The 23,168-nt window shown below is 35.5% G+C and overlaps 4 protein-coding genes across 7 annotated transcripts; 2 read left to right on the plus strand and 2 right to left on the minus strand.

Moving 5' to 3' along the window:
- Positions 1–1,511: 1,511 nt before the first annotated feature.
- On the minus strand, positions 1,512–2,722 carry LOC148690915 (protein TPR3-like). The gene is made up of 4 exons (XM_088685043.1): positions 2,640–2,722; positions 2,208–2,387; positions 1,997–2,110; positions 1,512–1,812 (listed from the first exon to the last, which is right to left on the minus strand). Exons 1-4 carry the CDS (start codon positions 2,720–2,722, stop codon positions 1,512–1,514), a joined length of 678 nt encoding a protein of 225 aa, XP_088541169.1.
- Positions 2,723–8,466: 5,744 nt separating this feature from the next.
- LOC137741832 (topless-related protein 1) lies at positions 8,467–15,960 on the plus strand. 4 transcript variants are annotated; one of them, XM_068481543.2, is made up of 25 exons: positions 8,467–8,602; positions 9,698–9,805; positions 9,911–10,090; positions 10,205–10,318; positions 10,409–10,567; positions 10,784–10,961; positions 11,062–11,179; positions 11,278–11,348; positions 11,419–11,563; positions 11,731–11,840; positions 11,936–12,005; positions 12,090–12,163; positions 12,241–12,336; positions 12,413–12,508; positions 12,620–12,747; positions 12,840–13,074; positions 13,167–13,331; positions 13,590–13,736; positions 13,961–14,071; positions 14,185–14,364; positions 14,503–14,631; positions 14,740–14,835; positions 15,033–15,221; positions 15,319–15,482; positions 15,601–15,960. In XM_068481543.2, the coding sequence occupies exons 2-25, from the start codon at positions 9,723–9,725 to the stop codon at positions 15,815–15,817; spliced, it is 3,255 nt and encodes a 1,084-aa protein (XP_068337644.2). In that variant the 5' UTR covers positions 8,467–8,602; positions 9,698–9,722; the 3' UTR covers positions 15,818–15,960. The 4 variants fall into 4 exon arrangements, with proteins under 4 accessions (XP_068337644.2, XP_068337651.2, XP_088542031.1 ...); XM_068481550.2 differs by having other exon boundaries at positions 15,604–15,960; XM_088685905.1 differs by having other exon boundaries at positions 11,062–11,149.
- Positions 15,961–17,424: 1,464 nt separating this feature from the next.
- On the plus strand, positions 17,425–19,724 carry LOC137740084 (uncharacterized). The gene is made up of 3 exons (XM_068479887.2): positions 17,425–17,709; positions 19,050–19,108; positions 19,184–19,724. The coding sequence occupies exons 1-3, from the start codon at positions 17,581–17,583 to the stop codon at positions 19,560–19,562; spliced, it is 567 nt and encodes a 188-aa protein (XP_068335988.2). The 5' UTR covers positions 17,425–17,580; the 3' UTR covers positions 19,563–19,724.
- A 307-nt stretch (positions 19,725–20,031) lies between these two features.
- Positions 20,032–21,568, minus strand: LOC148690916 (uncharacterized). Its single transcript, XM_088685044.1, has 3 exons — positions 21,514–21,568; positions 21,100–21,210; positions 20,032–20,339 (listed from the first exon to the last, which is right to left on the minus strand). The coding sequence occupies exons 1-3, from the start codon at positions 21,566–21,568 to the stop codon at positions 20,032–20,034; spliced, it is 474 nt and encodes a 157-aa protein (XP_088541170.1).
- Positions 21,569–23,168: the final 1,600 nt, after the last annotated feature.

Raw genomic sequence — 23,168 nt, forward strand, 5'->3', positions numbered from 1 at the left:
ATTTTTTGTATCTCAATTTATCCTATTATGTTAACTTGGTTACATAAACCATTAAATTGTTGGTGTGACATGAATATTTTGGTAAATTTGCCTATTAATAATTAAAAAATAAAAATAAAATTGACTAAACAAAAAACCCAGCTTATCACCCCCACCACTTGTGAATTCCAATCGGATTTGGAGATCAATTCTCATAGGCTTCATGGTTAGACCATTTTTTGTAAACCGTATGACATGACGGTTAATGATAAGATTTTTTTTTTTAATGATTTAAAAAAGAAGTTCAAATATCAACTATCACATCATGTGGTCTACAAAATATGATCTATCTCATCACCCAAGAGATTTGAATTAAGCTACAGAATATCATAATAATTTGGTGTCAAACTTGTCACCTACCTAAATCTAATTTAAAAACTTTCATTTATAATAAAAAATATCTCTAGACAGTAATGTTAAAGACAACCATCGTTATGTGATTAAATTTTAATTGATAAAGCATAGTGAATTTGTACGAAATAATAAGTTGCTTAACTTATACAATAGTCTCGAACTCGTAGTATGATAACGACACTGATGGGACGACGGGCTTATATAAGCACAGTACAGAGGTCAGCTTTATCCAGGCTACTGTCCAAAGTGGAGGGTCCCGGTTGGTCCGACTGGAGAGGTGGCTGAAAGAAACGTACACGCATGTTTACCATGCCGAGGTTCAGGAGGAATTCTTTGTTACTTTCTACTTCAATTTCTTCTTCTCATCGCTCCAACCAAGATTTGCCTTCAATTTTCTAAATTTCTTTTCTCATGGCTACAAGCAATTTCTTTTCATTTTTTAATAAAAAAAAATCTTTAACTTTTTATTAAATGAACACATTTATTTTAATTTTCTCTCAATCGTTTATAGACACATAAACCACAAAAAAAAAAAAAAAAAAGTGTTAATTTTCAAAATTTCCAAATTTCCAAATTTCACCACCTTCACACTACAGGTTAAATGGAGAAATATTATAAAAGTTGGAGTTATTATTCACGCGGTTTATGACGTTATTTTGCCTTCTCGACAAATAATTTTACTGTTATTCTCAATTGTCATGAGTAAAATTTAACATACTGTATTCATATCTTTTTGTTTTGGACATTTAGCATAGACTGTCTAAGCCCAATCTTTTATGATAAACTCTTAACAAACACACTCTTAATCCTCTAGCTTAGCCCAATACTGTATTGCACAACCGATTCAAGTTAATAAGTAATGGCTCTAAGGGACTTTGAGAATTTTAACGAAAAGTTCATGGTACTGTTCACTTTAACGAAATACCATATTTTTACACTAAAAAGTCAATAATGGTACTATTCACTTTACCCTTTATTTTGTCATTATCATTAAAACTCAAAGTTTTCAAACCATTTTTATTAGTTTTTTCTAACTTTAATTAATAGAAGATACATTTATGTTCAATGTACACTAATTAGCAAAACACCATCACATCAAATAATGTCCTGCCAGCGTCCTAATTACATATAATTACGACCCAATATCCGAAGCCTGGAATAAGCCTGAAATGGACTTGTACAAGCAACGGAGTTGTTGGAGGTTGTAACACTGCTATGGATGCTCGTCGAATTAGCAGAATTGCGGGTGGTGGAGGGAGTGCTAGATTAGCAAGGCCGCCGCTACTGTAGTGGTTCGGAATTCGATATCGAATTTTCCCAACCAGCAGTGGATTCGCCTCCAAACATCTCCTTATATCTATCATCGCCGCAGTTCTTGCTTCTATGAGGTCTCCATAGCCCTGAAGTCGTAGGTAGATTCTACATGCAGGAAGCAAAGCGCGATTTATGAAAAATAAAAAAATCAGTCGTATAAAGCAGTAACTACTTTAGTGTATGTGCAATCACAACGATCGAAATTGTTCATTTAAAAGAAAAAAATAATATCTCTCATTAAATGCTCAATTAAGATGGTACAAATAGCAAAAGTCGTCGCTTTCTTTACCTAACGTCGTGTAAGTTCATAATCTCGGTCGCCTGTGCAATCAGGTTTTGATTGTACGGCAGGAAGGTTGTGAGTTCTTCATGGAGAAGTTCATTTGCTTCCTCATAGTTATTACTGCATGGGTACAAAGTTATAAGTAAATATAATTAACATTGCTAAAAAGAACTAATATTTCGTTAATTCCATTAAATGTAGGGTTTTAGTTAATTACTCGTCCAGTGCCTCCAAAAACTTGTGCCAACGAAGCTCAAAAATGACCTTCGTTGAATAGATGTTGTCATGCACTGTGGTGAAGCCGTTGAAGTACTCTTCTGCCTCGTCAAACTCTCCATGAATGAAACATTCTTCAAAATATGGCAAGCTGAAGAACAAGCCGGATTCCCTCTCAAGTCTACATGCATAAAGAATAATGTAGTTATTATGATCATAAATAAAAAGGAAAGACCAGTAAAATAATCTCAACCCCAAGACATAAATGGTGACAAACATCTACACACGCGTTGATGGTTGCTAGCTATTATTATGTGAGATTTATACTAGGAATCTCAAGTCCGTAAATGGCTAACAATCATCTCGCGCGCATAGACAATAGTTGTTCTTGGCATTTGTCTTGAGAGAAAATTAATATGGGAAAGAAACTCACGTTCGAGCTGTTTGTCCAAAATTGTTGAAATCAAGATATTGTAGAATGGAGTAAATCACATCTCCTTGTGAAATAGCAGCCATATCGTCAATACAGTAGCTCTGATTTGGTTCCTAAATGTCAAAATAAGTGAAAGGTTAGTAAATAATGTCATCCACACCAAAAAAGAATTCAAAATCAAATCACCGACAACCAAAAAATGCATGTAAAATGATCACATCCACCAAAAAATATACCATAACATCTGCATTGCAAGCTAGCTAGAAGCCTACAATGTTTTTTTAAGAGAAGCTAGAAGCCTAGAATTAAACTAAATCAAATAAGATGTGTGAATTTACCCTCTAGTATCGAAGCGCTTTATACTGCATTCACAACAAGAGTTTGGCTTACCAATCACCTCTTGAATTAAAACCAGTAGGATTTGGTGAATCCTAAAAATATGTAAAAAAAATATAACTTTTAGGAAAGTATGAATTCAATAACTAATGTAGATAAATATGATGGATACGGTTCAGATCTAGACATGCATCGTATTAGGAAAGGTAATTAAGAAAGAAAACTTATAATTAATTTAATTGAAAATAAACTCATATATTATAATATATATGATGGATACGGTTCGGATCCTTACAAAGTGAATCCGGATGGGATCCAATTCTAATTTGTTCAATTGAAAATAAACTCATATATTATAATATAGTCATCGAATATTTAGAATATATTGAAAAACGTTCTAATAAGTGAAGTCATAACATAGATTTTTGTTTAATAATTTTAAAAGTGAATTATCAATTAGATGAATATTACGAGTGATAATTTTTATGATCTTAAGAAATTCCTATTAAAAAAGATCTTAATAAATTCTTACACTCCATATTTTTTAATATATAACACATAGTTAATTATGCAAAATATTTACATTTGAATGTTAGTAAATATGTAAATATTTACATTTTAGTGTTATTGTTAGGTCTCTCATGAAGTTCACGATTAAGTAGCGCGTGAAGGGACCAAGTTCAAACAATTTTTAAGAATACAACATAAATACGCAAGTAACATTTACAAAGACATGGGAAAACACTTGAGAGTTGAGATCGTGAACATGTAAGCAAGCCGATTCAAGTTCGTAGTTAGTTGTTGGGCTGGTATAGGCATAAAAAAAAAAAAAAAAAAAAAAAATCACAGTTGAGTTGGGCTAACGTACATTAAAAAGATAAACATCGGTTAAATTATTGGTAATTAACTTTTATTGGGCCGATATTGAATGTAGTTTTTCAATGGTCAGGTACGAGTTGTAGCTTTTCAACCGGGCGAGATATCTGATTAGTTATGTGGCTTCATACTTTATTCGATCTCTTTTCTTGGCGAGTATTCTTTTTTCTATAGCTCAAACTTAGCCAATTTGTAATCTATTCTATCTTTTCTTGAAAATTGAATTTTTCACTAACTGATGTCATCAAAGTAGCTCAGTTTCAAAGCATTTTTAATTTCAATGTTGTCTTATTTTTTAGGCCTAAAACTGCTTATTTATCAAGGAAAAAAAATGAATTTCTTTATTGGAATCAAATTCAACATTATATTCTAATTAAGTAATTCGACACATATTACATAAGTTACAAATTAAATAACAATTAACCAACTAAGCTTATTGTATATGTAAAATATTATTTTACCCATAATAACCCTTGATGTTGCTTTAATAAGAAAAAAATGATGAAACAAAAAATAAGGAAAAACAAATTAATAGAGTTCAAACTAGTTTCTGTGAGTCCAACCGCAGTGAAATACTCTCTTTTATCTTCTTTTGAGGTAAAAATTTGACTACTTTTAATGTTACATTCCATATCGTCTAAGAGAGTGGATTCTGTAAGCCTTATATGTATATTCTTATCTCTACCTAGTACAAGGTCTTTTGGAAACTCACTGATTTTGGGTTCCATTTTAACTTCGAAGTTAAGCGAGTTCGCGCGAGAGCAATCCTATGATGGGTGACCCACTGAGAAGTTCTCATGTGAGTTCCCAAAAATAAAACAATGAGAAGTTTTCATGTGAGTTTTCAAAAACAAAACCGTGAGGGCACGGTAAAGTTGAGCTCTAGATGTGATGGGGATTTGGACCGAGATGAGACATTTAACATGAAACTGCTAATGCTTTTTTTTTGCTTTGCCAATAAAACGCTTAAAAGTTGCTAATACATTACCTGCATGTCAATAATTTGTCATTCTAAAAGCTTATATTAGTGTGACCGCAACACGATTACGCCCCACGTAGACACTGTTACGGAAGGAAAAATTAAACTGCCTTAGCGCGTGAAGTCCCTTAATTTGGCTTTGTGTTCAGCCACCACAAAGGTAAAACCAATTGCAAGTTGTGCCACTAATTAAGAACTCCAGATCTTGTTCATAAAATGCATGGCCATGTGTGTTACATGCATTACTGTCATTTATGTGAAAAGTTGTGTGGGAAAAAGGGGACCAATCTTCTTTAACTTTACAAAATATGACTTGTAGAAAAGGAGTGGAAACAAAACCCTTGAACGGAAAGTTAAATACTCCTTTAAACAAAATAAAAAGAAAAGACAAGGTAATTAATTACTTTTTATTTTTTTAGAAAAATACGATATTCATTGATATGTATTTTGAGTCTATGTGTTCAATGTTACTTATCCATTTGGATACGATCTTTAATTACAGTTTCTAGCTTAATAAAATGCATCATTGATGAACATATTCAATAGGTTTTCCAATTATGTTCTCTATTCATTAGTTCAAAAGTTCAGAGTGAGTTGTACTATTTAATTTCGCTTCTCGTGTTCTTGTTATTGGCGACTTTAAGTTGACAAGAGTTTTATCTTTATATATATGTTGTGTTATATCAGCTTGTCACTGTATGATCATTATTGATAGCCCTTGTCATATGGGATGGTCTGTCCATGGTGAAGAAAGTTAAGGTTTCACCGTAAATCTAATTGGTAATATGAGGATTAGCCAAACATCTTACAAGCCCTTGAAAGACTTCTCCATTAAATAGCGTGAGACTTTTTTACCTTCACATTATTTCTCCCTTCAACGATGTGAGACTTTTTTACCTTCACATTATTTCTCCTTTCAACAATGTGAAACTTTTTTACCTTCACATCTTCACATGCCCATCGTGTGTGATGAATTTTCAAGCCAAATACGTGGGCAACACGAATTGGATGACGTGCAATACGTGAGGCGTTGGGCTTCACACGTGTGTCAACTTACTCAGTTACTATGAAGAAAGTTGATGTTCCACCATATAACCAATTGACAATATGAGGAGTAGCCCAACCTGTTATAAGCCCTTGCAAGGTTTCTCCTTTTACCGATGTGAGACTTTTTTACCTTCACATCTAACACGTGGTTGGTTGTACGTGAATCCCACATTGAAAATTTGAAAAAAAACCTTGCAATAACCTTTCTCGTTAAACTTAACTAAATATTCTGAAGGCGTAAGGTAACGCCGTTTACCTTTTCGCTAGATTTAACTAATATTTCATCAACTTGACGAAATGTACTAATGGTGCGTGTTGGCTCCAAAATGGCGCATGACAACTCCAACCGGCATGGGTTGGTACACTATACTTCAACATCAAAATAAAACTTCTAGAGTCTCACATCAACTGCGAACAAAACATGGGACTCTCCTTGACTATAAAAGAAGATCATTTTCCCACAATTGATCCCTGATGATCTTATTCTACTTAATCTATTATTAGAACTCACTAAGTGATGATTATATCTAAACCCTTGTATCATGTACATAAACTCTACGTTATTAATGAGAACTCCTCTACCATGTGGACATAGCCCAACATAGGTGAACCGTGTACCTCTTGCGTTTATTTCCCTTATCTCTTATCTCTATACATGCTACCCTCACTATGTGACCAAAGTAACATAACAAAGGTCACATCTTAACACTTTACGATATTCCAAAGTCAACTCGGTTTTGTGCATCAACAGTTAAAATTTCATAATCAAAACCGTTCAGTTTCTTAGTCCTCATTTGAAGATCATCCTTACAAAAAGTCATTCAAAACATAGATTGTTTAGTCAACCAATTGCATATAATAAAATGGACAATTTCTCATTAATATGTTACCTAATACCTACACCGTTGATTTATTTGATACATTTGAATGATTAAACGATCTCCAATTCGAATCATTTTTTGCAACATTGATCTTCAAATAAAAGATTAAGAAATTGAAGGTTCCGATTATAACATCTATATGGTTATGATACGTTATTTGCAATGGCAATGAGCTTATTCCTCAAGAAGGGAATACAAGTATTATTCATTTATTATGTGTTTTTATCAATTTTTATCTAATATTTATTTTGTTTTCATTTATTTTTTTTTAATATTGAAAACTCATATTCTAACTGTCCAAAAAATTCTCACTTTTTTATTTTCATTTTTAAAAACTAAATACTCACAATAGTTACTAAATGAGTTCCCAAACATGTTTATGAAACAAGCCTTATATTTTTTTGAATGTCATAACACACCAATGGTTGAATTTTACTTGTTTTGTGGTGAATTTTCACTTATTATGCTACTCACCTTTTTCCCAATAAAATTCCATAAAAGAAAATTACCTTTTTTGTTTTTAGTTACTATATATTCGTTGTCAAAGTTTTACTTATTAGTTTTCAGTATTTTTTTTCTTCTTCAAGTTTTCTGAAAATTTCTTTTTTGATACTAGTTTCTGAAATTAGTAGTTGAAAAACATGAACATGAGGAGAAAAGAAGAAGAAATTGGATAGGGAACAGGAACGGCAAGAATTCTTTAGTATTTTACATTTCTTTTTATAATTGATTATTCATTAGTACACGGGGCATAACTAAACAGAAAAAATTATGGTGGGTTAAAGAGTTGGCGAGATTAATGAGATATGAAGAAATGAAATAAATCATTTTTTAATACATTAATTACCTAATTAACTGATAACAGAACCCACATGGCAACTAATGAATGAAAAAACAAATAGGAAAGACAAGAAGAGAGGGTGCATTTTTGCTCACCACCGTACCATTAATTGATTTTAAACTTTGAGATTTATGTCTATCGCCATATAGATATCAAAATTTATATTCATCTAACGATAATAAATAGAGTGATAATCATCATTTTCACTTAAGTATGGTGAGCAAAAATAATCCAACAACAAAGTAACTAGCATTCTTTTAGACCGTCAAATTTTAATGATAAAATTGAAATTTGTAGGCTTATATAACACTTTGATAGTTTGATCTTTCTTTCTATTTTTTAAATTTTGTTCTTCACTTGATATGTCAAATTTAAACTATTATTTATTTTTTTGTAATTGTAATAAGTATTTTTGGGACAAAAGATAATCATAAAAGCATTTATTAATCTCTAAAAACAAATTTGATAGCAACTACCTTTGATGTAAATCCACGTTATGCCACGTAAGAATTAATATTTTGATTAAAAAACACTAAAAGTGTCATTTTTTTTTTTCTACTGTTATTACTTATGTTAACTTTTTAACTTCTTTTTTAAAGATACTCTTTATTTTTTTTATAGAATTTTATATGGAAATCTTAACCTGTAAGTAAAAGAGAGAGAGTGAAAAACACTCTCTCAAAACGGGCGGAGAAACGGACAAGCACCTCAACCATCACTGTCACTTTTGACAAAGCTGAAACAGCTGTCAGAACAAAGGCTTTACCTAGTGAGTCCCACAGACACTTGTCGATCAGCCATCGGACTTATATGATAAGCGCGTGAGCTTATACCTCGTAGGTACCGCCTTGATATATATAACCAGTCCCATTAACATTTTATCAGCAGCATGAGGAAAGAGTGCTCTCAAACATAGAGAAAGTAGAGAGTGAAAGTACAGACTAGAGAGAGAGAGTTTTCAGCCGTCTGCTTCCCAACCGGCCCTGTTCTTCTCTGTTTACAGGTAAATCTTTGTGTTTTATTTTACCTTTTACCTCTGAAAAGGGTTAGTCTTTTGATTCATTTATGCCTGCCTTTCTCCCCCATCACCTTCTTCTTTCTACCCTCTTGAATTGTACTGGATTTTGGCTACTTTGCTGTTTTTGATCTGTGAAAAACCTAATTTTCTCTCTCATGGGTTGCAAATTTTGCATGTTCTTAAATCTGGATGGAAAATGATTTCTGAGCTGCCATGGAAAGAAAGCGCATCTATTTACCCGATTTGATTAGAGAAAGAAGTTTTTTCACCCGAAATTTTGATGCTTCTAGTTCGATGTGATTTTGTTGCATCTACAGTATATTTTGGCTGATGTGGAGCCTTGTCTTTTCCAAGAAATATCAGGGCCTGTTTCGTATCTTACTCAAAATATTTTTAAGTGCATCTCTTGAAAACAATTTTCTTTAATATTCAAAATCTTGTTTGGTATGTAATTTAAAATTATTTTTAAATCTTAAAATTTAAACTGGATAAAGAGATTTAAAAAACAAGGTCGAAGAAAAGGGACGAAGATGAGAGACAGGAAAAGAAAGAGAGGATCGGAGGAGAGATAAATAAGAAAGAAGAGAGAGTGGATCGAAGGAGAGAGAGGATGAGAGAAATAAGAAAAAAGAAGAGAGAATGAGGAGAGAGAAGAAAAAAGAAAGATAGATCTGGAGTGAGAGAAGAGGAGAGAGAGAAAAGAAAAGAGTGGGTTTAAAGTTTAAAGCTCAAAAAACGCACTCTTAGTGTTTTTAGAGAATAGATTATTTTCTTAATTTAATTTTTACAGTTTTTTAAATATTCATGTCAAACAAACTTTTAAAGCCTAAAATTTAAAAGTGTTTTTGAGTTTAAAAGATTGAATTCAAGTAGAGTGTGAAACAAGCCTTTAATTTCTTGGAGAATTTTTGCAAAGATTGAACCTTTTTTATAATCTAGCATGGACCATGACTGTTTTTCTAATTTGATTCCTTTTGGTATGTATAATCTTTATTTCCTTGGGTATGAAAATTGTACCATTTTATTCTGCATAAAAAATGTGGTTTTTTTTTCCTTTGTTATTGATTGGCTTATTTGCAGGTTGAAAGAAGAAGAAGCCGTTGCGATGACGTCCTTTCTCAGTAAGGACCTCATCTTATTGATCATGCAGTTACTTGATGAGGAAAAGTTTCAACAAGCTCGTCATAAGTAATTTTCTGACCCGAATTACCGTGTCTTTATATTTGTACATGTTTTTGCAGCTCATGCTTTTCTCTAATTTTTTTTTTTTTAAATTTTTAATTTTGATAACAGACTTGAGCAAGAATCTGGATTGTACTTCGATATGAAGTATTTTGAGGAATTGGTGTTCGAAGGGAAGTGGGATGAGGTCGAGCGGTATCTCTTGGGGTTCACGAAAATAGATGACAACCGATACTCAATGAAGATCTTCTTTGAAATTCGTAAACAGAAGTATCTCGAGGCATTGGATAAGTAAGCATTTGATTTGTCATGATTTGCACTTTGTTTATAAACAGATGCATTGTTTGTTTTTGTTTTGGATTTGTTATGACATTGTATCTGGTTTAATCATTTGGAATTCATCAGGCAAGATAAAGCCACAGCAGTGGATATCCTAGTGAAGGATCTGAGGATGTTTGCGGGTTTTAATGAAGAATTGTTCAAGGAAATCACTCAGCTCCTCACATTAAACAATTTCAGGTAAGTGCTCTGCACAAATTTTGCGAGCTTGGAGTTGGTTGTAGTATGATTCTCTCAACTGGCATTATGAAATTGATTGGGGTTATGCAGGGAAAATGCTCAGCTCGCGAGTTACAGAGATACAAAAACTGCAAGAGCCATCATGGTCATGGAACTTAAGAAGCTCATTGAGGCCAATCCTCTTTTCCGTGATAAAACACAGTTCCCTCAGTTAAGACATTCAAGGTTGCAGATGCTCATTAACCAAAGGTACAAGAGTAATATGCCATAAGAAAAATAAGAGAATTTGTGTTTCCTTCATGTTAGGGGATTGTTTTTCCTGTGATTTGTTTTATGAAATTTGGTTTGTGTACGGCCAGAAAAAGAAAAAGGTCCTCATATATCCAATTTCCAGTTTGATGTTTTTGTTCTTTTACCAGTCACCTTTATATTGCAAATGAACTGATTTTGGAATGAATATGGCAGCTTGAATTGGCAGCATTCCCTTTGTTCAAATCCTAGACAGAATCCTGATATAAGCACCCTACTTGTGGATCATTCTTGTAAGAATTCCAATGATTCATTTGCTCAATTAACCGCAAACAGTCAGCTGACGGGTTCTGCACCAAAAGCTGATGGTATTCTTCCTATGAGTGCAAATGGGGTACTGTCCTTGGACTACTTGATTTATAATTTTGCTTTGGAGTGAAGGATTTTTCTGACCGTTAAGTTATTTTTACTATCACTTGAATTTCACCTATCAGCCCTTCCAACAGCCGCCAGCGCCACTTCAACCTCCTCTATCCACATGGATATCTATTCCCCAAAACCATCCAGCAGCTTCGGGAGGAGGTAATGGTTTTGGTAGTCTAACAAATCCAGGTAGTCTTTCTTTTTATTTCTATGTAATTTTCCCCAGGGCTTAGAGAATGAATAAGCTTGCATTGTCATTTCCGTTAAAATTCTATTGCCTGCTCTAGCTTCATCGGTGAGGGGTCCTGGGGATTCTGATGATTTGTTCAAAACGCGATTAACTGGGGTTCCAGAAAGGGTAAGCTTAAAGTCCGTCTACATGAGCACAGAATTTGAATTTGGACCATACTTATTTATACACTCTGTAGGGTATGATGCAAGGGATCAATCTAGGACAAAGTAGCACTGCATTCAATACAGCAGATTTCCCAAAGACTGTTGCCGGGACCTTGAATGTGGGGTCAGTTCCCACAAGCATGGACTTCCATCCTGTTCAGCATACACTACTTCTGGGTTGGTTTCTCTGAGGTTTCCTTTAATGATGTTGTTGGAATACAAGACGATTACTTTTTCAATCAAAAGAGAAGAAATACTACTTCTTAGATTATAGGTATTTGTTTAAGCAGCAAGTTGATAAGGGGATTTATTTATTTATTTAATTTTTTTTTTTTTTGTACCAGTCGGAACTAACACGGGGGACATAAGTTTGTGGGAAGTTAGTTCTAGGGAGAAACTGCTGTCGAGAAGTTTTCAGGTATGGGATATCGGAGCGAGTTCAATGATGCTGAAGGTATGTTCCCTTATCAACCGAGTCATTATACAGATGAAATTTACATTTTATGTCACTGGAATCATCTTAACCTATTTGATTCTATTGACACTCAGGCAACTCTGATCAAGGATCCATGTGTCTCAGTAAAGCGTATATTATGGAGCCCTGATGGTACTCTATTTGGTAAGTTCTTGATTTGGTAAGCTTGAATATGATCCACGGTAGCTTTTTCTAGAAAACTTTAAGTGCAATTGTTCTTTCAAACAGGAGTTGCTTATTCTAAACACATTATCCAATTATACGCTTATTTTGATGGGAATGAGATTCACCAGCATTTGGAGGTAGGTTCTGCATCTTCTACCTTTTCAGTATATTTCATTTTGCTGTTCTCTTTTCTAATACTTCTATCAATTTCTAGATCGATGCTCATGCTGGTAGTGTTAATGATTTGGCATTCTGCAACCCGGCTAAGCAACTTTGTGCCATAACTTGCGGTGATGATAAGGCCATTAAGGTTGGTTTTGAAGAAGTGGTCATATAATAGGTCGTAGAAAACACGATAAACTTATACATCGATTTGTGTTTTATAGGTGTGGAACGCAACTACTGGGTCAAAGTTGTATACTTTTGAAGGTCATGATGCTCCCGTGCATTCTGTGTGCCCTCATAACAAGGAAAATGTCCATGTAAGGACTTTGCTTTATCATTTTTTTAATCCCTTGATTTGTCTCTCTTCATTTGCCTTCTATGAATGATTTACTCTGTTTTGAAATTCAGCTTATGCCTTTGTGTTTCAGTTTTTCTTTTCAACATCAGTAAATGGAAAAATAAAAGCATGGCTATACGACAATATGGGATACCGGGTGGATTATGATGCTCCTGGTCACTCAATCACAACAATGGCCTATAGTGCAGATGGTAAAAGGTTCGTATACCACTCCTTTCTAACGTTATTGCGACCGACATCTATATTCCGGGCAACAAGAAAATTCAATCTTTGCATTAAACGCAATGCAGGCTCTTTTCATGCGGGACAAGCAAAGATGGGGAATCTCATGTTGTTGAATGGAATGAAAATGACGGTGTAATAAAGAGGAATTACGTAGGATTTCAAAAACCATCTATGGGTGTTGTTCAGTTTGATACAAGCAAGAATAAGTATTTAGCTGTTGGCGATGACTATGCAATCAAAGTTTGGGATATGGATAAAATCAATATTTTGACTACTATTGATGCTGAAGGCGGTCTACCAGTAAGTTTCCTTTAAAACTATGAATAACGAGTAGTAATTATATTCTAACGAAGTTATGGCTGTACTAAAACGTGAACATTTTCCTTTTGAAGACTAGTCCTTGCATTCGCTTCAACAAGGAGGGCTCTTTATTGGCTGTTTCTGCAAACGACTGTAAGGTCAAAATTTTAGCTACAATGGATGGTCTTCGGCTGATGTGCACTATTGAAAATCACTCGACTATTGCTACAAGAAATGGATCTGAGACTGCAAAAAAGGTCAGCTTATCAAAATTTCTATTAATGCCATGAATAGAAGAATCTTTACCTCTTTCGATAAGCTATATGCAAGGTGCAAACTTTCAAGAATTGCAACTGTATTTAATGATGCTGGTTGCATCATGTTTTCCTTGTGCAATTTTGTACCACGCGGTCATGCACAATGTTTTTGCTTCGTCCTTTTAAATTCTAAATTTTCAATTTCAGTAATCTAACTATTTAGTTCTAGTCTACAATAAATCGACCATGTTTTGACAGAGTGGTAGCACCAGAAACATGGAGGAGGTGAAACCAACTAGATTAGCTGAAGAAGCAAACACAACAAGGATCTGGAAACCCACTCAGATTAGTGAAACTTCTCAGCTTCGGACCTTGAGGCTCTCGTCTATAATGAAAACAGACAAGGTTGGATGTCTTATCGGTATATCACTTAGCATCAGATACTCTCAATTATTGCCCATCCATTTTGCCGATAACTAGGCAGTAGTTCACTGTGATATTCTGGTATCTCATTGACTATGCACTTGTGATTTGACAACTACGCTTTGCTTTTGTTTTCTTTTTTAATCATTGATTTTCCATTAAAGAAAAAGAAAGTTCCTAATTATCTTCTCTTGTCATCATTACAGATTTCAAGGTTGACATACACTTATTCAGGTAATGCCATTCTAGCATTGGGATCCAGTGCCATCCATCAACTTTGGAGGTGGTCACGGGATGACCATGGTTTGCGAGCAAAGGTATAAACTCTATATCTTCTTAGATTCTGTTACATATAGTTGAAATTTGATGATTGTATCCTTCCCGTATTCTAAAGTGAGGATTATGGCTACATGTAATTTTATGTCGCTAGGCAACGACCAAGGTTACCCCGCAGTTCATTCAACAACCTTCAGGCATTCTAATGACGAATGATCTTACTGGTGCTAAACCTGATTATGCACTACCTTGCTTTGCTTTGTCTAAGAATGATTCGTATGTCATGTCAACCTCTGGAGGGAAGGTATCTTTGTTCAACATGATGACATTCAAGGCAAGTTTTTAGATCTCAACATAATTTGGTCGTGGTTCAGCTGCTTTTACACATATTATCTCATGAAACACGAAATTTTATCTTCCCGAAATTGGTTGGGGCTCTTGATCAGTGACGAGTTTATTTATTTAACTACAGACGATGACAACCTTCATGTCTCCACCCCCTGTGGCAACAAGTCTTGCTTTCCACCCTGACGACAATAATGTAATTGCTGTTGGCATGGATGATTCCACCATTCACATATACAATGTCCGCATAAATGAGGTATGTGGTTTTGTAAGGCCCAGTGCACGAATTACTGCATTCGTGTTTACTATATACATACTTAGTTACATATATATATCTCGGTGCTCACTTTGTTCCTGGTGTTAGGTTAAGATCAAGCTTAATGGTCACTCGAAAAGAGTCACGTGTCTTGCCTTCTCCTATGTTCAGCATACACTTGTTTCTCTTGGAGCAGATGCTCAGGTTAGTAATTCATCCTCATGTAGGCATCTCGATGTGATTTTCAGTTTAATGAAAAGAGAGAATTGGAAAATGTACACTTTCCTACCGTGGCTTAGATATCGAAAGTGTCAAAACAAGTATGGTCGTTATGAATAATTCTACACAAAAAGATTTTTGTTTCGTTTGGGTAACATAATTTTTGTATTTTCTTTCCCCAGCTTATTGTGTGGAACTCTGATAAGTGGGAAAGGGAGAACAGTTGTTTCTTGCGAATTCCGGCTGGAAGGACTCCTACGGCAATGGTTGAAGCTCAGCTTCAGTATCACAAGGATCTGATGCACATCCTTGTAATCCACGAGAGTCAACTTGCCTTATATGACTCGTTGAAACTTGAATGTGAAAAGCAGGTACTTTTATGGCGGCACGCACACAGTTATGATAAAGTACACCAGTTTACATGTTTTTTCCTTCAAACTATTACATGTTTTCTGTTTCATGTTTCAGTGGATTGTAGAAGAACCTGCAGCACCAATCTCGCACGCAACATTCTCTTGTGATAGCCAGCTCGTGTATGCAAGCTTTATGGATGGAACCGTGCGCGTGTTTACATCAGATCTTCAACTCCAATGCCAGATTAACCCCAATGCTTATCTCCCACCTGATGTCAGGTGATTAATTTTCCCTTGCTACATCTCGATTGATAATTTGTATTTCTATTCCTACACCAAGTTTAACAAACTGTTACGGTCATGATTGACTAACTTCTTTTCTAAATTTTTTCGGCAGCAGTTCTGCATCACACCCTCTAGTTATAGCTGCACATCCCCAAGAGCCAAACCAGTTTGCAATCGGACTAACAAATGGAACAGTTGTTATAATCGAGCCACTCGAATCAGGGGACAAATGGGGTATGCCACCACCTGTCCACAATGGCCTCCATACTACTGCAACTGAAGGAAGCTTGGGGATTGGAAGGCAACTTCTCCCTTCTGAAAAGGCCTAGTTGGGACTTGGATTTATTTTTCTTTTCTTTTGGCCATTTCTATAGTACTTTGGAACTTTTAATTTCTGGGGCTAGTCCAATATGCCCAAAATAGTAAATGTCTCAGACTTGCTTTGCTATGCTACAATGACTCAGTTCACCCTTATTCGAATTAGATCATATTTCGGTTGGTTTTGATATTTTATATATATATATATATATATATATATATATATATATAGACTATATTACTTTTTAATTCACCACACCAGCAAGACAGCTGAGATGCTAATTACTCGATCTGCTTGCTGCTGAAGCTGCCAGAATACGGAGGAGAATTAAACTCTGATGACAAGTCTGGCTAGCACAACAACACGGGAGTAGAAGACGGTAGTTAACAGTCACAAAACCTAATACCAAAAGCAAAACTGTAGTAACAGACGGTAAAGACATATATATTGCAGGCCGCAGCTGAAAATCAAAACAATTTTCCAACTCCCCCAGTAGTGACTCGACTGTATAGACCCAAAGCCATCATCCATGGCCCTCCGCCCCTCCCTCTCTTTACACCTTCTGCTTGTGCTCCCGCTAATCGGCTGCCGTTCTTGCTGCTTCTATCTCGTCCGACGTCGGAGGATCTTTATTTGGTTAATTTTTCTGATTTTGTAATATCTTAGGGTGAATGATTCCTCTCTAATGGGGTCTGTGAGTGTTTAGGATCGAAAGGATGAAATTTTAAAATGCGATTATGTTAAGCTTGCATGCTTCTTCACCTTGCTGCAATTTGTACGTTTTACAGACCTTTACTAAACCATAGCTTGCATGCTTTTCCAGGGGATCGTAGAGATCCCATGATCGTGACCGTTTATCGATTAGTTTTCGTTAAGTATTATTTATATTTAATTTTAAATTTTGAAATGATTTCTGATCGCACGATGTACGATGAACAATCACGATTATAGGATCCCTAATATCCTATCCTAGAACTGACGAGGATCCTTTTTCCTAAGAAAAATACCTCATATGCATGGCACTTGATTATTTTAGAAAGCAAGACCAACTTGCATCATCTAAAAGGAGGAATACTAAACACCTAGTCAAATAAGGAGGCGTTAATTGACGGAAATTTGGTTTAGGGATGAATTCTAAACTCAAGTGCAAGTTCAAAAATAATTCTAAATTTTACTTATAAAATAAGATCATTTTTTTTCTAACATTTTGGATTGAATAAATAAAAAATAAATAAAAAAATTCTGGTAATAACTACTGATTGTTATCGGCGGAGTGTGTTTTATTAAATTTAGCTTCCGTCAATTCTTTTGACGGAATTTCATAGTCGGTCTAAAGGCTTACACGAGTAACACGACATTAAAATCCTCCTAAATTTCAGGGACTAAAACCGTAATTAATCCAACCTACAATGCCAACTTAAAACCCAAAAGTCAATTAAGTTAAACTTAACCCGACAGCATCTTCGTATCAAGGCAACGACGGCCAAACCATAGCCTTCGGATCACATCTAACATCCAAGATCATATCCTTAGCTACATATCCTACGGTCAATATCTCTCCGTCGTTTTCGTCCTCTGTCACCCTATCTTTTGTGCTACTCTTTCCAAAATCAAGGTGCTCGTGGCTACGGTAGCATCAAAATCTATTTCCCAATTTACAATAATCCTCAAAACCCTAGCAAAAAAACCCAATTCCCAAAACCCTAAATTCCCCCTCTCCTCAAATTCTCTCTCAATTAGGGATTTTCTCTTTTTAGAAACTCGTTTCTGGGCATGGAGATGGACAGCCTCTGCTCAAACGGCCTCGTTTTCGACGGTTTTCTCTGCTCTGTGATGCAGGCTGTGGTGGCTGAGGCAGCTATTGCTGCTGCTGCCAAGTCTCTTGCTTTGTCCTGCTTGATGGTATTCTCTCTTACTTTACAACAATTTTGGCTCAATTTTTTGTTCTGAATTGTTTTTATTTATCAATTTTATGGTTTTTGCTTAATTTGTTGTGTTTTGGTTTAGTGCATTGGGGGGGGTTTTCTGTTATTTTTTGTTTGTTTCAAGAACTAGGATTTTCTTCCATATGTAGCTTGAGATTCGATTTTTGTGGATTTTATTTATATATTTTGCTTGATGTTTGGTTTTCATGGTTTTGCTCTACTTAAGGACCATATGAATTTGTTGAGATGCTTTGTTGGTTTCCAATTTTTCGTTTTTTTCTCTGAATCTTGTAGGATAGTTGTTTCTCATACATTTTTATAATTATATGATTTCTGATATGCTGGGGTTTTAATCAGTGTTTTTTATTGTTTAGCGAGTATTTTCGTACGGATTCAAACTTGATCTGTGCCACAATCTGTTTTTTCCAAACTTGATTTGTGTTTCCCGAGATCTTGACTTTGTCAAAGTTTGAATCGTATGACCTGGAAGTAAACAGAACATAATTAACTTGGGGTTCAATTGTATGATGGCCTGATCATTGTTTCGTTTGTTGCTTTTACTTTACGATGTCCTCCAGATGAGATACTTCCTGTGCCATAATGATAATGTGCGATGCTAGCCTTTAGTCCTAAATTATCTTGAATTCCTCGTGTTTCATGGTAGTTGGCACATGGTTCTGCTGAAACTAGAGTATATTTCTGCTTTAATGTTGTTCTTATAAGGTGGAATATGTCGCAGGGTCGTAGGAAAATGTAGTCTACAACTCAATTTGTCCTCATGGGGAGGGGAGGAAAACGATTGTCATGTGCTTATGTGTTGGCTTACAAATATAGAACTAGTTTTTTCAAATTTCAAGTATGACTAGCTTTCTAGTTTATTAATCAGGTTGTTCAAGTACCTTTCTAGGCCATAGTTCTGGTCTTGAACGGATAGTGTTGCTGGGGTAGGTTTTAAGTTTCCAACTGTTGTAAATTGAAATCTGAAAGCCTTTGTTATTGGCTTGATCGTCTATCTCTTATCTTATGATTCTTATCTGAAAATGAAAGTAGGCATCGGTGATACTTCCATTAATGTATAAAAGTCCAACTCCTCTGATCGAGTAAATGAGGCTATCTTAGTGAGCATTTAAGCTAAAGTCGTTTCTGACCCTGTGTATCTGTAGCATGACTTCTTATAAAGCTGCGTTGTTGTAATCTAGTTTCGCCTTCTTGGATTATTGTCCCTTTTGCTTCTGACTTGAACTTTTTCAGCTTACTTGGTAAGGAAACTACTTAATTTTACTTGTATCTCCATTCACATGTTTGTGGTTTTTTCAGACGGGATCTGTGCCAAACACGATCAATGTTTTTCCCAAAGAACCTGAGGCAGTCACAGCGTTAGTGTTTGGACTTGCCATTTTATCTTTTATTTCTGTGATAGGGAATTTAGTGAAACCAAAATTTCTTTGCAGGTTTCCTATCACTGAGCTTTATGTAGTGGAAAAACCTGGTCCTGAGAACAAAGATGCAAGTGAAACTGAGGACGACGACGACGACGACGATGCTGCTGCTGGTGATGACCAGGATGAAGATGGTGGGGACGAGGATGCCGCCTCAGGAGAAGAGAATGAGGGTAAAGGTAATCCAGAAGACGAGCCTGAGGCCAATGGTGATGGTGTAAGCGAAGAGGATGGTGATGATGACGAGAAAGAAGATGAGGAAGACGATGATGACGATGACGACGATGATGATGGTGATGATGGGGAGGAAGAGACTGAAGACGAAGAAGAAGAGGATGAGGAAGATGAGGAGGAAGACATTCCTCAGCCACCTGCTAAGAGGAGAAAATGAATTTATTTATTTATTTTTTCTCTTAACTTGCCGCATTTTTCAAGCTATCGGGAATTTGGGGTTGTAGGAGTTGAGTAATTTAGGTGGCATGTCCACATATGCTAGAAATTTTTACAGTACTTGGTTAAGCTATCAGATTTCTTAGTTGTACACCTTTAATAATTCTCTCTCTCTCTCTCTCTCTCTCTCTCTCTCTCTCTCTCTCTCTATGGATAGGAATTACAGTGGCGTTTCGTCTTTTAAAATCATTTCCCGTTAAGATATAATTGCCAACTGAAAAAATCCTACTTTGATTGAGTTGGTAGTATACCAGACACGATAGATCGATTCTCTAACCAGACTGTTGGGCAGATTTTGATAGAAATAATAAACGACAGACGTCCGTTTCATAGTTGGACTAATTATTTCGGCATGTATTGCAGTTGAAATTAAAGCGTCAAAACCTCTATGCCCCCCTCTCAATTAGTTCTCAACATCCACCACTAAAAGATTTAGGCAGCATAAGCACAGGAGGATCCCAAGCATAGGAAAATTTGACTGAAGCACCAGCGGCCAAGCTATCGCCTCTGATGAGGACGCACTCGTCCCCTCGCTTTTCTAGGATTGCTGGATCAACAGGTTCCACAGTCTGAAATCCTTGGCAACTCGAGACTATGTGGTTTCGAGCACAATTGCAGTTGTTTGTCACAACAACGTTCCATTCGGGCTTGCCTCCTACCTCTCTCCCACTCCGGTACGTGCCGATGTTGAGGTTGTCCAAAGAACAAGCACAAAAACCTACAAATTTCATCAATCAAATAGTTGAAAAGCAAATAATTTGGAGTGTCGTGGAATCGAGTATAAGATTTGCATAAATCATGTGTAAGTGCGTCTAAAAGCGCATTGTGTTAATATCAAATACAGGGATGTTATATACATTCGTTGTATGCAAGATTACACACACACACACACACACACATATAATAGAGTCTACTCGAGTTGACTCCATTTGTTACTCAGGCAAATTTTTAGTTGAGAAATGCGAATAGAGACTACCGAAGAAAACAAATAGATAAAAGCATTGCACGATCACGTTACCATTCCTAGCGAGACTGAAAAGAAGAATCACGATGAAGGACATGACCAGGGCAGCCATTTTACAGAAGTTTATGTGCGAACTTTTGGTTTTGAAATCCTTGGTGGAATAAAGATGGTGATTGTATGGTCTAATTTATATTCGACGGCAGGGGACTCAAGTCTACAACTATGGTAAGGCAGTAAATCCAAATCCAAAATTGCATCTTCGAATATTTTGAAGTGTTGGAGTTTCATTGACATAATTATAGCAGTCAACAACATATGTTATTTTATTATATTTTCTGGTCAGATTTGAGTTACGTCATACTATGGATTAGTCATAATTTGATATTAACCTCTTCATCCAAGAGAGTCAAAATTAAAACCTACTACTCATGATTACAGGTGAAAGAAACACTACTAGATTACAATATAGTAAGTAATTAAAACCTACAACTCAAGATTATGTTTCTTCAAGGACACTTGCAGTTGTTGGTCATGACCAAGTTCCATTGTGCTTGCCTCGGACCAATCTCCTGATTGGGAAGTACTGGTATTGAGGTAGCACAAAGACTAAGAGCAACCACAAAACCTTACAAATTTCATGAATCAATTAGTACAAAAAGAAAAAAGATGAGCTTCGTTGGGTCAGAAATGCTTCCCCGTGAATCACTAAACCCATATCATTATTGAATAACATAGCGTATAAATCATGTGTAAATGTGTATAAAAGGGAGTTACTAGATACATTCGTTGTATGCAAGAATAATCAACAATGTGAGTCATTTAAAAATGACTACATTCATTTGTTACTTGGACACAAAGTTGTAGCCGAAAAATACAGATAGAGTCTACTGTAGTAAAAGCAATATATAAAAGCAAATATAGTATTTACCTTCGCTAATGAAGCTGAAAAGTATCACAATGAAAGACTTGACCAAGGCAGCCATTTTAGAGAAAGTGAGTGTGCTGAAACCCTTTATGAGTTTTGAAATACTTGGTTGAAGACACTTTGTTTTGAAATACTTTGTTGAAGAGAGACGGTGGATGTGTACATACATGGCCTGATTTATATAAAATTCGGAAGGGCATTCGAATCGACAACTATAAAAAAGCAATAAAACATATTGAATGTGTGCTACATTGATGGGGAAAATTACTTCTGATTATATCATCCAAATGATGTACAATTTGCAAATCATTCTAGACGTGGATTACGCAGGTTAAACGGCCATGAAAGTAAACCAAAACCTTTGTACCGATAAGGGCAAATTAAACCACAAAATATTTCTTTGTCAAAATTAAAAAAAAAAAAAAAAAAGCAATATTGTTCATAAAAATTAAAATAGAAATATTGGGGCAGTAGAAAATCTGCATTTATTTAATTTGTAGAAAAAATTCCAAGTTGAAGTGCTATTATTTGTTCAAAAGCTTCAAATTAACCTATAGGCCTCCATCTCAATATCTCTCAACAAGCACCAACAATATCAGCAGATTTAGGAAACATAATAAAAGGAGGATCCCAAGCATAGGAAAATTTGACGGAAGCACCGGGAGCCAAGGTACTGCCCCTTTAGAGAAGGCACACGCCACCTTGCTTCAAGAAGATTGATGGATCAACAAGTTCCGCAGACTGAAACCCTTTGCAATTCAAGATTATGCTCCTACGAGCACACTTGCAGTTGTTGGTCACCACCACATTCCATTCCGGCTTGCCTCCAACCACTCTCCCGCTACGTGTAGTACCGATAGCGAGGTCCGTGAAAGACGGTGAGCAGGCAGCAAAACCCTACAGATTTCATGAATCAAATAGTTCAGTAAAAAAAAAGTGTCATACTGCTATAAGGGGAGAAATGCTTCATCAAGGGCGTAATGTTAATTTTGGAAAGAATGACGTTACATATATTCCTTGTACGCGATGCAAAAATTTCTATACATATAAAGAGAGTCCTGAAAAACTTATAGGCTAGGGCATTTGTTACTTCCGGTAAAAGTTTAGTCGCGTAAGCAAATCAATATGTAAGCGCAATTATACTACTATTCTACCTTTGCAAATGAGACTGAAAAGAAGAATCACAACGAATGATTTGACCAAGATAAGCCATTTTGGAGAAACTTGTGCGTGCTAAAGATCTTTGGTACTGAAGTGCTTGGTGGAAGATAGATGGAGGTTGTGTCACGGTCTAATTTATATACAGTAGCATGTAAAAGGATTTTAATAGACAACTATACGGTTCATGCTTTAACAGATTATGGTCATGAACTCAATAATAAATGCTTTTAATTTCTATCATAAAATGGTTTAGAATTCTACAGATTCATGCTTTAACTTTTGAGTACCAATTAGGTGTCTGTTGGGTTCAATGTAAGTGGTTTTTTTTTGTTTTTTTATTTTTTTGTCAAACGATAGTTTTGGTTTTCTTAGGGTTTAGTAACTTGTTTGTTCCGTGATCCATATTCCACTTAAAACGTCTTTACATCACTTCCATTAGCAAAAGAGACTACAATAAAACATGATCATCCAAAATGTGTAAGCCCAACCAAAACAAA

Source organism: Pyrus communis, chromosome 15 (assembly GCF_041283825.1).
Source record: "Pyrus communis isolate YQ-2024b chromosome 15, ASM4128382v1, whole genome shotgun sequence".
In the NCBI taxonomy this organism is placed as follows: domain Eukaryota; kingdom Viridiplantae; phylum Streptophyta; class Magnoliopsida; order Rosales; family Rosaceae; genus Pyrus; species Pyrus communis.

What these genes read in the sequence shown, in the direction of transcription:
- LOC148690916 (XM_088685044.1), bottom strand. Translation starts at nt 21,568, where the DNA reads ATGGCTGCCTTGGTCAAGTCTTTCATTGTGATACTTTTCAGCTTCATT. An exon ending in TTTCAGCTTCATTAGCGAAG is followed by an intron (nt 21,211 to 21,513) that starts GTAAATACTATA and finishes GAAATTTGTAAG; the next exon opens with GTTTTGTGGTTGCTCTTAGT. An exon ending in CATGACCAACAACTGCAAGT is followed by an intron (nt 20,340 to 21,099) that starts GTCCTTGAAGAA and finishes TGAAATTTGTAG; the next exon opens with GTTTTTGTGCTTGTTCTTTG.
- LOC148690915 (XM_088685043.1), bottom strand. Translation starts at nt 2,722, where the DNA reads ATGGCTGCTATTTCACAAGGAGATGTGATTTACTCCATTCTACAATAT. An exon ending in TTTGGACAAACAGCTCGAAC is followed by an intron (nt 2,388 to 2,639) that starts GTGAGTTTCTTT and finishes TTATGCATGTAG; the next exon opens with ACTTGAGAGGGAATCCGGCT. An exon ending in TTTTTGGAGGCACTGGACGA is followed by an intron (nt 2,111 to 2,207) that starts GTAATTAACTAA and finishes GTACCCATGCAG; the next exon opens with TAATAACTATGAGGAAGCAA.
- LOC137741832 (XM_068481543.2), top strand. Translation starts at nt 9,723, where the DNA reads ATGACGTCCTTTCTCAGTAAGGACCTCATCTTATTGATCATGCAGTTA. An exon ending in TGGTAGTCTAACAAATCCAG is followed by an intron (nt 11,180 to 11,277) that starts GTAGTCTTTCTT and finishes TGCCTGCTCTAG; the next exon opens with CTTCATCGGTGAGGGGTCCT. An exon ending in ATGCTGAAGGCGGTCTACCA is followed by an intron (nt 13,075 to 13,166) that starts GTAAGTTTCCTT and finishes TTCCTTTTGAAG; the next exon opens with ACTAGTCCTTGCATTCGCTT.
- LOC137740084 (XM_068479887.2), top strand. Translation starts at nt 17,581, where the DNA reads ATGGAGATGGACAGCCTCTGCTCAAACGGCCTCGTTTTCGACGGTTTT. An exon ending in TTGCTTTGTCCTGCTTGATG is followed by an intron (nt 17,710 to 19,049) that starts GTATTCTCTCTT and finishes TGGTTTTTTCAG; the next exon opens with ACGGGATCTGTGCCAAACAC. An exon ending in GAACCTGAGGCAGTCACAGC is followed by an intron (nt 19,109 to 19,183) that starts GTTAGTGTTTGG and finishes ATTTCTTTGCAG; the next exon opens with GTTTCCTATCACTGAGCTTT.